Consider the following 14,630-nt stretch of genomic DNA (forward strand, 5'->3'; position numbering starts at 1 on the left):
ATGATTAAGGTCATTTTACCTACTATAATATCTTGTTAACCATGGCCTTTGCTAGCATGTAACATGCTTGATACGTGGAGCCTCTCCAATCTATCCCGTCTATACATATGTCAAGCCTCCTCTATGCATAAATAACACATAAGACTATCAAATCCATTCAAGCATAAACGCGACTTAATTACCATATACATCAATTAAATCGCTACTTCTATCTTGACCTAAAGAAACAAACCAAGATAAGACCTACATGCATTGAAACTTGAATATCATAGATGACCAACCTATCTATGAATACCCCTCCATTGTTAAAGGAGAACTCCTCATGCCAAAATTTTGCCACCCATTATAGTGGCTCTTTGCACGACCATCCTCTCATTAATATGTGAATCACCATTCATTTCCTTTTCTTACATCTTTGCTTCAAAAAAAAAAAAAAATCTTTTTCAAAAGTTTAACCCATCGCTTAATATCAATCAACATTTCATTTCAATGGAAGTTTTTTATGCTTACTTTCCATCAATTTTGTACTATTAAGAAAAATCTAATTAAAATTGTAAGAACAAACTTTTTATTAAGAGATTGTTACATTCTTTTTTAAAAAAATATTTATATTGCAGAGTGAATATTCGTTAAAATAAAAAATTGATATACTTTAGTAATCATTAGGAATAAAATTTTATTTCGCTAATACTTTTATATCTATAGATATAACCTCTAAAAAAAACGTAAATATGTGTGATCTTTTATTTTTATTTTATAACAAAATGCAAATCATTTTGTGTTTTCTCAGTTAATATATTTTATTTTGTTAATTTTTGAATTAAAAAAATGAACATAATATCAAATATTGACCGGAAATATTAAACCAGTGTTGAAATAAGTCGTCTTGCTTCCATCTCCTTGTCTAAAAGTTCCACTTTGGCCCTCTCACCCAATAAAAAAAAAATTGCTTCCATTAAATAAAAATCAAAGGAAAAATTGAATTCAAAGAAACCAATTCAAATCCTATTCTCTCGCTTTCTTCTCAAGTCTTTTATTCCACTTCCATCTTTAATTCATTTGATCCAACGAAAAGGAATTCGATCTTTAATTTATCCATCAATTTCATGGAGTCGGAGCAGTCGATGCTTGTAGGTGGAGCCCGGTACTACCAGATGCAATCGGAGCCGTTATCATCCACGATATCATCGTCCGCTGAGTCAACTCGGATTTTCGACGAGTTACCAAAAGCTACCATCGTCTCTGTCTCCAGACCCGATGCCGGGGATATCAGCCCCATGCTCTTATCTTACACCATCGAATTCCGATACAAACAAGTAAGTTCTTTTTTCAATCAAATTTTTCTACAATTATTTTCAATAGTTTAAATTCCAATTACATGTTTTGCCCTTACCTTCTTTTCTTTCCTGGTCATACTAATTTCTTCATTTTGATTCTTCAGTTTAAGTGGCGGTTAATGAAGAAAGCTTCGCAGGTTTTTTACTTGCATTTTGCCTTGAAGAGACGGTTGTTTATTGAAGAAATTCACGAGAAGCAAGAGCAGGTGTGTACATTAAGAAACGACTACGTTTGTTTGTGTTTAGCTAGTTAATAGCTCTTTGCTTCGGAGAAAAAAAGTTTAGGATTTGAATGTGGTTTTCACGCTGAATATTATTACATTAAAGGTTAAAGAATGGCTTCAAAATCTAGGAATAGGAGAACATGCGCCGGTTGTGCAAGATGATGATGAACCGGATGATGATGCTCTTCTTTTACAGCAAGATGAAAGTGTTAAAAACAGGTGTTTGTTATCACAACTTTTCCTAGAAAATAAAAGAAAATTTAACTCCCAGCACTTATGAGTGCCTTCTTTTCTATATTTATAATCAGGGATGTTCCATCAAGTGCTGCTCTTCCAGTTATTAGACCAGCCTTGGGAAAGCAGTCTTCAATGTCCGACAGAGCAAAGGTTGCTATGCAAGAATATTTGAATCATTTTCTTGGAAATATGGATATTGTTAACTCTAGAGAGGTATGCATTTCCAAATATGCTTATACCCTGATGCATTTGTGGCAACCATTCTTTCATTTTACATTTATCTTTATTCTTCATAGGCATTAGACCTTCCCTTAATAGACTCTACTCTGCCTAGAAAATATACCATGTAATGACCTCTTGTGTTTGTGTTGACAAAATGGATAACCAAATTAAACTTAGCTTTCCTTTTTTCGTGCAACAATCATGAAGTAGATGAAGCCTCCTAACTGCTGTTTCAGTAAACTGTCAGTTGACAAAATGGACTATGTAGCTATAGCCAGAGTTCTTAGTTCATCTGTCTCTGATTTACACTTAGAATTTGGAATGTGGTTGCTAACTACCATTTGTTGAAAGTTTTGAGTTTCGTTGCTTTATTTCAGTGTTGTTAAGGGCAAGGTGCAGTCTAGGCATTAGAACGATTATATTGCTTTTGGCATAAGGCACAAAAAAATTAGCTTGCCCGAGTAAAGTAAGATGCAATATGTGTATGTGTATGTGTACGTGTACGTGTACATATGTGTATGCATATATATAAAAAAAGCTTAATATCGTAATTCTGACAATACTTTAAAGAGCCGAACATACAAAATTTCTTTTTCTTTCATTGGTCAATATGCATGATTTCCTATGGTCTCTTGCATGTTCTTGAATATTCAAACATTGAAAAGTAAGGAGTTTGTTATTTCCCCCTTTTATACTATTACAGGTACAGCTAATGAAAAATTTTAAAATTAAAGATATTAAAGAGAACTTCAACCAGAAAAGCCTCTTATTTTTTCCCCTGTTGTCTTACCAAAAATAAAGCATACCTAGGTATGTCAGCTGTGTGCCCGATCAAATGTGTCTCGCCTGAAATAAAGGACTTTTGTGTGCTAAGGCACAACATTTTGGCACCCACTTTATTCCCCTCTTTATTGTTTGTGTCAGTATCTCTCTCAATTTTCTTGTAGGTTTGCAAGTTTTTGGAGGTTTCAAAGTTGTCATTTTCTCCAGAGTATGGTCCTAAGCTGAAGGAAGACTATGTAATGGCAAAGCATCTACCAAAACTTGCCAAGGATGATGACTCTGATAAATGCTGTGCATGCCACTGGTTCAATTGCTGTAATGACAACTGGCAAAAGGTAATGCGATCTCATTTTTTGAAATCTTGGTTTATATTCAAATTAAAATGCACTTGTTTCAAAACATGCATTACACGTGCATGAGGTGCAGCAAGCGCTAATTGCCTTTCCTCTGTCTAAATATTCCTTTGATAGGAGGTAAACTGGCATGTCAGTGTGAAAGTTTTGTGCTTAAGCTAGATATATCACTCAGTCTGCTGTGCTTTCTGCTTAGTGATGTAGAATATGTATAGGAATCTCCTAATGTTTCTTAATGGGTGTGATGCATTAAATTCAAATAAGATAATATGATTTGAGAAGAGGGTTTCGAGGATGGGTTAATTGTTCTCATATATTGATTATGCTTGAGAGCATTGGCACTGTTGTATATTACCTTGCTAAGATGTTCAGATTTGTGCCTTAATCCTGCCATATAACAACCGTCAGGTTGGACCATAAAGTCACACTCCTTTGGTATCATTTTGGCATTTTCAAAATTTAGCTTATTCAATTGTCCATCTTTTTTCCGTTCTTATGTCTAATAATTATTTTACAGGTGTGGGCTGTACTGAAACCTGGATTCTTGGCCTTGCTAGCAGATCCGCTCGATACTAAACCTTTAGATATAATTGTTTTCGATGTATTACCTGCCTTGGCTGGTAACACTGAGGGCCGGGCATCATTAGCAGCTGAAGTAAAGGAACGTAATCCTTTACGCCATGCTTTTAAGGTCAGTAGAGTACTTGCTGTTCACTTGGTGGAAAGTTTTTCCTGCCAATGGGCATATTAATATATTTAACATTTTAGTAGTTATGTGTAAATTTAAGACACTGTTTTTCACAATCAATAACCTTTTATTGTTATTAACATTTTCTTGTTGTGAATTGTGATTTGGATAAAGATCCCTCACAACAACAAAAAAACAATTCTTCGCTTAGAAATCCTATAGTGCTATTCTGCCATCCTAGGATATACTTAATCCTAAAATTCTAATCATTAACCTTTAGTGACATCACATTAAGCATCAATCATTTAGTATCGAGATGTTTGTGGGTTTTTTGCATTGAAGATTATCTTGAGGGTGTAAGTTTTTCTCCTCTACAAATTAAAAATGAACTATTTATCCCTATAATGGTGGGATAAGGTGTATCTCTGATGAATATATCTAGAGAAGTCACTTTCTAACAGATAATTGGAAACTTCAAAAGGTCACATGTGGTAGCCGGAGCGTAAGGTTAAGAACTAAAAGTAGTGGTAAAGCTAAAGATTGGGTTGCTGCAATTAATGATGCCGGGCTTAGGCCCCCTGAGGGCTGGTGTCATCCTCATCGCTTTGGCTCTTTTGCTCCTCAAAGGGGTTTGACAGAAGATGGTAGTCAGGCTCAATGGTTTGTGGATGGTAGGGCAGCTTTTGATGCTATAGCTTCATCAATTGAGGATGCTAAATCAGAGGTCTGTCCTTTTACTCTTGCAGGTTGACATGAGTTGTAGTCAAAATGATTTCTTTAGCATACCAAAACCTATTGTATGATCCTAAAATTTATGCAGATATTTATTTGTGGCTGGTGGCTTTGCCCAGAATTGTATCTACGCCGTCCTTTTCACGAGCAGGCATCCTCCCGGCTTGATGCTTTGCTGGAAGCCAAAGCTAAGCAAGGGGTTCAGGTATCATAATCTTCCATTTATTTATGTATTTATTAAAAGGTCATTTGTTACTAAGAAGTCAATCCAAACCTTTTTCTTTTGTAAATTAAAATGGACATATTATCTTGATGGCTGTTTATTTGAATTACGACTCCTATACCAAGTTGCATGTGTGTTAACCATGTGTTACTTCTTTTCTTCCATTAACTTTTGTCTGTCAGTGAGCTCATTCAGCGTTTGATAGTTGAAGACTTTTGATTTCATTTAGAGCCCCTTTAATGTTTACAAACCTGATTTAATTTTACATGTTCAATTTTGTTCTTTTAAAACAAAGTAATATCTTCTTGTACTATATAGATCTATGTACAATCCTAGTATGAAGATGTTGAATGTTTAGCTTATTACTTTTTTAATTATTAACTTAATAATATGTCTTTGCCTGCAGATATACATCCTTCTCTACAAAGAACTTGCTCTTGCTTTGAAAATCAATAGCGTCTATAGCAAGAGAAAGCTTCTTAGCATTCATGAGAATGTGAGGGTATTGCGTTATCCTGACCACTTCTCTACTGGTGTCTATCTATGGTATGGATTAATTGGAAAATCGAGTGTGTACATAAATTCAAGTTGTGAAAACATTAATATATCGGATTTTTTTTAGAATCTAATATGTGTTTCTTTTACCTACAGGTCCCACCATGAAAAAATAGTGATTGTTGATTACCAAATTTGTTTTATTGGTGGACTTGATTTATGCTTTGGTCGCTATGACACACATGAACACAAGGTGGGAGATAATCCTCCCTCAGTATGGCCCGGAAAAGACTACTACAATCCAAGGTAAGCTTTATTTTGAGCAAAGATTCATTTTGGCCTTTCATGAATATCAAATGTTATTGGTTATTTTATACTTGGTTTATACACCATTCTATTGGTGCTGTTATACCATGGAAGACATCATTACAAGTATATGGTTGGATATTTTTGGCTGATTTTTCACACTATCGTAACTTAGAAATGGCTACCTGCCTCTACTTAAAGTATCTACCACTAGCAAGGTTTTTGGTTTCTGCCGCAACAGATGTTCCCCAACAGTTTGCTGAATTTTTTTGGTTCAAATGGGGTTACTTTTAAAGATTGTTCAAGTAGATCATGACTTCCAAAACCTCCAATAGTTTGTAACCACCTATTTTATCCCCTATCCCCTTCTTCCCAATAATATTCTTCAAAAGAAAAGGTTAAATATTCAAGGGAATGAGTAATTATGAGCTGATGTGTAGCTGTTTCAGTCTAACTGATTTTCAATCCCATTTTCATCAGGGAATCTGAACCAAATTCATGGGAAGATACAGTGAAAGACGAGTTGGATCGAGGAAAATATCCTCGAATGCCTTGGCATGACGTACATTGTGCACTTTGGGGACCATCTTGTCGAGATGTAGCACGACATTTTGTTCAGCGGTGGAACTATGCCAAGGTTATATTTATGTAGAATTATTGTAGTGAACAATAGAAATTGCAATACTTTGTTACTTAACAAAGGTATGCTGAATTTATTTATTTATTTATATATATAGAGAAATAAAGCTCCATATGAGGAAGCAATTCCACTACTTATGCCTCAGCAACATATGGTGATTCCACATTATATGGGAAGAAGCAAGGAGATTGAGTTTGAGAGTAAGAATGTTGAGGAAAATAATAAAGGCATCAAAAGACGGGATTCCTTTTCTTCTGGATCATCTTTACAAGACATTCCTCTACTTTTGTCTCAAGAGGCCAAGGAGTTGGATAGCTGTACTTTGTCTCCAAAATCAAATGGGTTGGACACTACTGCCAGTAAAAGTGTTTCTTTTGCTTTCGGAAAGTCCAAAATAGAACCAGCAGTTGCAGACACACCTATGAAAGGCTTTGTTGATGACCTTGGCTCCTTGGATCTTTATAATGAAAAATCTTCGGATGTAAAATGGCAGCCTGAAGCTGAACTTTCAGACTCAGATTGGTGGGAAATGCAAGAACGGGCTGCTCAAGGTGGTTTTGTGGATGAAGCTGGACAGGTTGGACCGCGAACTTCATGTCGGTGTCAGGTTGGTTGTATTCTCATCGAGACTTTTAAGAAGTTTTGCATCTGCCTCATAGTATTTGTTTGCTTTTCTATATTTTGGATATCTCAATTTCATTGTCTTATTTCCCAACTAGTCCTATGCACTATATGGGTGAAAAATTAAAAATAATATAAAAATTACTCAACTAATTATTATTATTTAAAAAAAATCATGATTATTGATAAAAATATTTATATATATAAAAGTTATTGATATAAAAAATTGAATGAAAAAGTAGGGTGGTTTTTATTTCCTTTTAAAATTAAATTACTTATTTAACCTTATCATTGTATTACTTTTCTAATAAAACTTTGTTTTATTTGGCTTTTCCTAACTGAGTTGCTGGTTTAATCGTGATACCAATCTCAGATTTTAAATTAGTATAGATAGATGCACAGAGTATTTCATTGAATTTCATGTCATATACTTTAATAAGCAGCATATTCCTGTCGCAAGAGAAGAAAAAATATAATGAATTTTTTCATTTGAAGAGACTTTCGGCTTATAAGAAGCATCAATCATTGTTGATATATGATTTTCAGATTATAAGGAGTGTCAGTCAGTGGTCCGCTGGAACCAGCCAAATAGAAGAGAGCATTCACTGTGGTTATTGCTCCCTCATTGACAAAGCAGAACACTTTGTTTATATAGAGGTATATGCTGATATTTTAATTTCTTTACTGCAGTTCACTAGGAATCTACTGATTTGACGGCTTATTTTCCTTACTGTTGTTCCATATTTGCACGACCTTTCCCAGAACCAGTTTTTCATATCAGGCCTCTCAGGAGATGAAATTATTCGGAATCGTGTCTTAGAAGCATTATACCGGCGTATTATGCAAGCATACAATGACAAGAAGTGTTTTAGGGTTATTATTGTCATACCCCTGCTTCCTGGTTTCCAGGTTTTCAGTTTTGGCCGATACTCTTTTAATTTGAAGATTATATAATTGAATTATGTTTGAACTCATTTTAAAACTTAACAGGGAGGTCTTGATGATGCTGGTGCAGCATCTGTGAGAGCCATAATGCATTGGCAGTATCGTACCATTTGCAGAGGACAGAATTCAATACTGCATAATCTTTATGATCTTCTTGGACCTAAAGCTCATGATTACATATCTTTCTATGGTCTTAGAGCACACGGTAAACTTTTTGATGGCGGTCCTGTGGCTACCAGTCCGGTATGTTTTTATCTTCAACTGTCATTTGCCAGTTCTGCTTAATTCTTTTTACAGGCATATCATGTCATAGCAACTTAACAATGAAAGTTCAAAATGTATCATAATCATGTTTGCTGATTTATTTGTTGCCTTCCATTTCCTCAGGTATATGTGCATAGTAAAGTTATGATAATTGATGACCGTGCTGCCTTAATTGGATCTGCTAATATTAACGATAGAAGTTTACTCGGCTCAAGAGATTCAGAGGTATCTCAATATTCTGTAATGTTTTTAAAATGTTGTCTGAAAATATTAAGCTAGTTGGGGGTTGAAATGTTAATGGAGATAAATGACAAAATATAGTGTAATGGAGAAAACAGTTCGCTTGAAATTTGGTATTAACATATTTAAAGGGGATCAGTAATAGAGCAGGTAAGATCTAAAACATGAAGTTGCGGTATGTCTTTTTATATTTGATAAAAGAGTGATGGTTTATGGGAAATGGAACACTTCTGCACTTATTGTCCCCAACTGGGATATAACATATCTGTATCACTTCTTCAACAAGATTAATGTCACGATTAATGTTTCAGATTGGCGTGCTTATTGAAGACAAAGAATTTGTTGATTCATGGATGGGAGGAAATCCTTGGAAGGCTGGAAAATTTGCTTTGAGCCTTCGCCTTGCATTGTGGTCCGAACATCTTGGTCTTCACCGAGGAGAGGTTTGTGAGCCATCATTCAATGTTTCATTATTTTACATTCAAGATTATGCTCGTTGAATTGGTCTCGGGGATCAGTCATATATATTTTATAGTATCTTGTATCATTCAGCTGATCAACACGTTGGTCCTTTTCCTTTTCATGCTCCTTAGATAAATCAAATAATTGACCCCATTATCGATTCGAGTTACAAAGATATATGGGTTGGGACTGCAAAGGTAAGAACCGGAATTCCATTAATTTTCAATACTTTTTCATTTTATATTCTTAAATGTTCCAATTAAAAGAAATCAAAGAATTTCTGGTGGTTATGGAAATCAGCCAGGTAAGTAGGGTTAGCCAGCCTAATGAGACTAGATGGCTCACATGGTTTTAATATGGATTACAAACTCCGAATAACAAACAAGGAATCATTTATGTCACAGATGAATACGACAATCTACCAGGATGTGTTCTCCTGTGTCCCAAGTGATCTCATACATTCCCGGTATGACTACATCTCTTTCTTATGAACCTTAATTCTTTTTTTTTTCGGCTAATCCTAATAACGACACGAATGGCATGTACCATAAAATGCAGGCTTGCGCTCCGACAAAGCATTGTGTATTGGAAAGAAAGACTCGGTCACACTACAATCGATTTAGGAATAGCCCCTACAAAATTAGAATCATATCACAACGGAGAGGTTAAACAAGTAGACCCCCTGGAAAGATTAAAATCGGTAAGAGGACATCTTGTTTCGTTCCCCTTGGATTTCATGTGCAAAGAAGATTTACGACCTGTATTTAATGAGAGTGAATATTATGCATCTCCCCAAGTTTTTCATTGAGTGAGGGAGAGGATATACAAAAAGCCTCAAATTCTTTTTTCTTACTATACAGAAGACAGGCAAAAAAGAGAGACTGATTATACATTTGTAAAACCTCCTTAAGGAAATATGCATCTGAATCATTCTTTGTGTAAAAAGTCTTAAATACCAAACAATGCCTAATTGAACCAAAGCTTTCCTCTACATACCTGTTCATGGCTTCTTGTAAATTTTCAAGTTGAGCCGGATATGAGACTAGTTTGTTATTTACTTTTTATTTTAATCTCAAAATAGAAACAAATCCTTCCTATTTTTCTTTCACATTAAGATTTGAGGAAATCAAACTAAACCATGTTTATTATTATTATTATTGTGGATAAAGCTGTTCGGGGTGGGTTCAACTTTGAATATTTACAAGTCTATCCATTTACAAAAGTAAAATTTCAATAATCCATAAATAAATAAAATTTAAAAAGCCAATAAGTTGATCCACTTTCTCTAATGATTGATTTATTTTTGAAGGATTAAAATTTCAAACGTTTTACACCAAAATTGTTAAAATTAGACTTGGGAAAGGGCTTTCACTTTATACATTCTAATAAAGATTAATGTCAAGCTGAATGCAACTTTATAAAACCATAAAAAAATCGACCACTCTATCTATCCACCTTCTGTATAATTTTTCTTTTGGTTAGTATTAACACTTTACTTAGCAGTAAATTGGTTATAGGGTTACAATCAAGCGTCTTGCTCTATGCTCCCAATATTCCCACGGCAGCCATGTGTTTGGTGGCTTTGTTGTGGCTAAAAAACATACATTTCTTTAATACACATCATTGTTTAGTTGATCTTTTTATTCCTTTAACCAAGCTTTCGTATTCAAAGTTCTATATCCCTAACTGCTCCTTCTCAGCCATTTCCATTAAACAAAATATCTTTTCTTTTTAGTTGTAAAATATATAGATATTTTAATTTGAGATAAGAAAAAGATATTATTTATTAAAGACAATGGCAGGCGTGAAATCGATTATAAAAATTTATATTTAAGTCTTCAATTAAGATTAATCTTAATTCAATAATTGAATAACCTATGCTTCTAACCCTCGGCAAAACAGTAACAGTATTCTTTAATCTTTTATGTTAAATTGCTTCTGAAATGTCCAAGCTACCCATTTCCTGTGCATTATTCAGCAACCAAACCAATGGCACTTTTGTCCTTTTCGGAGCCTACCCATGTTGGTATCAAAATTTACATTACGTACGTACCAATAAGAGTTGCAATAGTTTGACGCAATAATAAAAATGGAGTATAAGCAACTTCACTGCTTGATATCATCCCCAAGGATCATCAGTCAAGTTCCGACAAAGTGACTAGAGATTCTTGCCATCGACATTGGTGTTACAAAGGAACTGTGAGATTTCAATCATATAGCTGACAGATTTATTGATCCAATATAACATATATATATACACTTAGTTTGATCATTTTCTTTTCTTTGAAGTATATAGAAGAAGAGATGATGTTTTTCCCATCGTTTCTCGATGGATTGGCGAGGACGGTTTCAATGAAGAAAGGGAAGAATACTTGTAGTACGGAGGATGATATCGGACGAGAAGTGGCGGAAACCTTGGCCAAGGATGCCAAGAAGAACGATTTGATGTTGAGTTCCTCTGCTACTTTTAAGTCCAACAAATCAAACAAATTTGCCTCAATCTGTTCCAAGAGAGGACAAAAGGGGATCAACCAAGATTGTACAATAGTCTGGGAGGTATCTTAAAACTCATTCCATGCGATGTTATGATCGTTATTTTACGATTTCAGTTATTTTCACCATTGATATTCAATGTTCATACTTAGTTGTTTTTTGATTCTTGATGTAGGAATTTGGATGCCAAGAGGACATGATTTTCTGTGGTATTTTTGATGGTCATGGTCCATGGGGTCATATTATAGCCAAAAGGGTCAAACAATCAGTGCCTCCTTCTTTGCTTTGCAACTGGCAAAAGGCCCTTGCCTTAACCTCACTTGGCCAAGAACTCAACACCGAACCGAACCGAAGTACTCGTAATCATCAGTTTGATATTTGGAAACAATCTTGCTTGAAAACATATGCTGACATTGATCAAGAGCTTAAACACCACCCTGGGATTGATTCATTCCATAGTGGAACAACAGCTTTGACAATCATTAAACAGGTAGATGTTAAATTTCCGGCTTCATTTACGATTTTCCGAAGGTTCGAGTAGAATTTTTTATTGATATGTTGATGATTAGGGTGAACATCTTGTTATAGCAAATGTTGGCGATTCAAGGGCAGTGTTAGCAACCATATCAGATGATGGCAATTTGATCCCATTTCAGCTCACTATTGATTTCAAGCCTAACATTCCCGGTTAGAACTCTGCATATTTCTCCCTATATGTAAATTATGGGTAGTTTATTGATTAATAATGATGAATGTAACAGAGGAAGCTGAAAGAATAAGACAGTCACAAGGGCGAGTGAGCTGTTTAAGAGATGAACCAGGGGTTTACAGGGTGTGGATGCCAAAAGGGGACGCCCAAGGGCTAGCTGTTTCAAGAGCCATCGGTGACCACTGTGTGAAAGAGTTTGGGCTAATTTCAGTGCCTGATGTGACACAAAGGAATATCACAAACAAAGACCAGTTTGTCATTTTAGCAACAGATGGGGTAAAATAAATCCCTTTTGGTTTATGCCTTTGTCGCTGCGATTAGATTAATTTAATGTTGTGGTGGTGATTATTAGGTGTGGGATGTTATATCCAATGAAGAAGCAGTGGAGATTGTTTGTTCCACAGATGATAGGGAGAAGTCAGCGAAAAGGTTGGTCCAATGTGCGATGAGAGCATGGAGATCTAAGAAAAGAGGGATAGCAATGGATGATATTTCAGCCATTTGCCTCTTCTTTCACCCCAAGCTGTTTCAAGAGGTCAACCCCTTCAAGGCCTCCAAATAGAAGCTTGCTGAACTGCTAGGTTTTGCTTTGCTTCTTGCCATTGGCTATCTGTTTTTGGTGATTCAATAGACCCATTTCAGTACTGCTGAATATATGATAGAATGTAATTCTGTAAACCCCTTCAGATACTTTGACTTCAACACATAAAATGCCATAGAAAAAATGAAAAAATTGAAGCATACTACTGCCAAACAGAATAAAGAATCCCAAAAAGTTCCATTTTCTTTCCAAACAAACCATTACAGATTTGACAGTAGAGAGAGACATCAATTGATTGATTCACGAGTTGAACCAGATAACATAAAACCAATTTAACCAACGATTTATCATTTGATATACAAGCAGGGTATTGGTATTTGACGACTAAGATTCCGTGTGGTATTTGCCCAAGATATGAAGTTTCTATGGAGAAAACTTTGATGGAGTTGCTGAGAGCCTAGCCACAAGGGCTTGGCTTCCAAAAATTGGCGGGTATATTCCACCTAAGTAGGGTGGAATCCACTCGCCTTAAATAGGTGTGTTCGATGTACCAGGTGTTGGCACGACCCGCCGTCTCTATACGATCATTGACGAGTCATCCTCCACCCTGACAGGACGGGTGAAGTTCTTTTGCAGGAGCTCGTCCTTATTTATAAACTTAACTTTACTCCTTATGCTCAAGTGTTGGTCGATGTGGGATATAAATCAACTCCCCACACGCGAGGGAAAAAAAAAGGAAAAGCTTACCGAGGAAATTTGTACCCAAAGCCAACATCTCGCGAGTGTGAATAGGAATGATAAAATAAAAAAGGGTTAAATTCTAAGGATAGTCCCTGTATTTATTGATTTATACGGATTTAGTCCTCTACTTTTATTTGCTCAAAATTGGTCTCTTTACTTTTCGATTTGCTCATTTTCATTCCATCTATTAACTTTTTTCTATTAAAAATTAGGTACAATCATAAATTTAGCTCTTTAAATTTTAATTATTTTGTCAATTTAACCCCAACATAATTTTCTTATTAAAAAAGTATATTTAAAAATATAGAGTAATTAAAATTTTTATAAAATGTTCCAAATGTGTCAAAACACTTAAATTTAATATTAATCAGAATTTATTATTCAATTAATTATGAGTTTATTTTTAGGCAATTGGAAAACTAATAATAAACGTAGAAAAAAATCCCTCCCTTTCAACTCTTCCCACTTTCTTCCTTCATTTTCCTTCAACTCTCATAGCTTCCCCTAATAATCGAAACTAATAAACAAAACCTTCATTCTCCCTTTATTCTAAAAAATCAAAACCCAAAGAAAAGAAAGAAAGTCTTCGTGTCCTTTCTTTTGCATGGTGTCTTTCAATTTTCCAAAGGCCCACAACCTTCTCTGGTGCAAGGGTATTGAAATCCATGAAGTGTCATTTTCATTCGATTTTTGTGAAAAATAAAAAAAAATTATTTTCGAAAAAATTCAATATTGCGAAGAAAAATATAAATATCTTGTCACCTAATCAAACTTTAAAAATAAAGTTACAAAAATTATTTAGAATTCCAATTAGGTAAACATGCAAAGTAAAATGTGGACTCAGATATTTCGTTAAAATAATGTAGCGGTGTTATTGTAAGTCACTTAAGTTGTTAATAATTAAAATTAAATTATGTAATTTGATTAAGTCAAAAGTTTGTGGTTTATTTGAAAGTTGAGGTTAAGTTTGTAAATTACTTAATATATATGAGAAAATTTATATTTTAATATAATTATTTATAACTTTTAAATAATTAATGCAACAACAATAATAAAAAGAGCCAAATTAATAAAAGTTGTAAAGGTTGAGGGCTAAATTTATGGTTGTACCTAATTTTTAATAGAGTTAACGGAAAAAGTAAATGAAGCAAATCGAAAAGTAAATAGACCAATTTTGAGTAAATAAAAGTAGAAGAACTAAACCCACAAATCAATAGGTACATCAACTATTCTCAGAATTTAACCATAAAAAGTTATTTGTTGTTCTCTTAACATAATACTAAAATCAAAGTTTTTAATTTGAGTTGATTGAGTTATCGAATCAATTTAAATAAATAATTCAAGTTGTTTAAGTTCAAATTGAATTAAATTTTA

At 34.4% G+C, this 14,630-nt stretch overlaps 2 protein-coding genes across 4 annotated transcripts; both read left to right on the forward strand.

The window, feature by feature from the left end:
• Positions 1 to 897: 897 nt before the first annotated feature.
• On the forward strand, positions 898 to 9,763 carry LOC105777144 (phospholipase D zeta 1). Of its 2 annotated transcripts, none has more exons than XM_012600229.2 (20): positions 898 to 1,316; positions 1,442 to 1,543; positions 1,665 to 1,780; positions 1,870 to 2,011; positions 2,968 to 3,138; positions 3,674 to 3,847; positions 4,326 to 4,568; positions 4,665 to 4,781; positions 5,206 to 5,345; positions 5,451 to 5,600; positions 6,081 to 6,237; positions 6,338 to 6,847; positions 7,408 to 7,518; positions 7,624 to 7,770; positions 7,852 to 8,049; positions 8,194 to 8,295; positions 8,622 to 8,753; positions 8,904 to 8,969; positions 9,177 to 9,238; positions 9,331 to 9,763. In XM_012600229.2, exons 1-20 carry the CDS (start codon positions 1,107 to 1,109, stop codon positions 9,578 to 9,580), a joined length of 3,300 nt encoding a protein of 1,099 aa, XP_012455683.1. In that variant the 5' UTR covers positions 898 to 1,106; the 3' UTR covers positions 9,581 to 9,763. The 2 variants fall into 2 exon arrangements, with proteins under 2 accessions (XP_012455683.1, XP_012455686.1); XM_012600232.2 differs by having other exon boundaries at positions 1,287 to 1,316; positions 1,690 to 1,780.
• Positions 9,764 to 10,820: 1,057 nt separating this feature from the next.
• LOC105778625 (probable protein phosphatase 2C 41) lies at positions 10,821 to 12,772 on the forward strand. 2 transcript variants are annotated; one of them, XM_012602350.2, is made up of 6 exons: positions 10,821 to 10,971; positions 11,062 to 11,328; positions 11,441 to 11,755; positions 11,835 to 11,952; positions 12,027 to 12,250; positions 12,327 to 12,772. In XM_012602350.2, the coding sequence occupies exons 2-6, from the start codon at positions 11,077 to 11,079 to the stop codon at positions 12,534 to 12,536; spliced, it is 1,119 nt and encodes a 372-aa protein (XP_012457804.1). In that variant the 5' UTR covers positions 10,821 to 10,971; positions 11,062 to 11,076; the 3' UTR covers positions 12,537 to 12,772. The 2 variants fall into 2 exon arrangements, with proteins under 2 accessions (XP_012457804.1, XP_012457803.1); XM_012602349.2 differs by having other exon boundaries at positions 11,069 to 11,328.
• The last annotated feature ends 1,858 nt before the right edge of the window (positions 12,773 to 14,630 follow it).

This window comes from Gossypium raimondii, chromosome 10 (assembly GCF_025698545.1).
Source record: "Gossypium raimondii isolate GPD5lz chromosome 10, ASM2569854v1, whole genome shotgun sequence".
NCBI lineage: Eukaryota > Viridiplantae > Streptophyta > Magnoliopsida > Malvales > Malvaceae > Gossypium > Gossypium raimondii.

Excerpts from the sequence above, each read along its gene's own strand:
- LOC105777144 (XM_012600229.2), top strand. The coding sequence starts at position 1,107 with ATGGAGTCGGAGCAGTCGATGCTTGTAGGTGGAGCCCGGTACTACCAG. Across the intron at positions 2,012-2,967 it reads ATATTGTTAACTCTAGAGAG|GTTTGCAAGTTTTTGGAGGT; the intron begins GTATGCATTTCC and ends ATTTTCTTGTAG. Across the intron at positions 6,238-6,337 it reads AGCGGTGGAACTATGCCAAG|AGAAATAAAGCTCCATATGA; the intron begins GTTATATTTATG and ends TTATATATATAG.
- LOC105778625 (XM_012602350.2), top strand. The coding sequence starts at position 11,077 with ATGATGTTTTTCCCATCGTTTCTCGATGGATTGGCGAGGACGGTTTCA. Across the intron at positions 11,329-11,440 it reads ATTGTACAATAGTCTGGGAG|GAATTTGGATGCCAAGAGGA; the intron begins GTATCTTAAAAC and ends TTCTTGATGTAG. Across the intron at positions 11,953-12,026 it reads TTTCAAGCCTAACATTCCCG|AGGAAGCTGAAAGAATAAGA; the intron begins GTTAGAACTCTG and ends TGAATGTAACAG.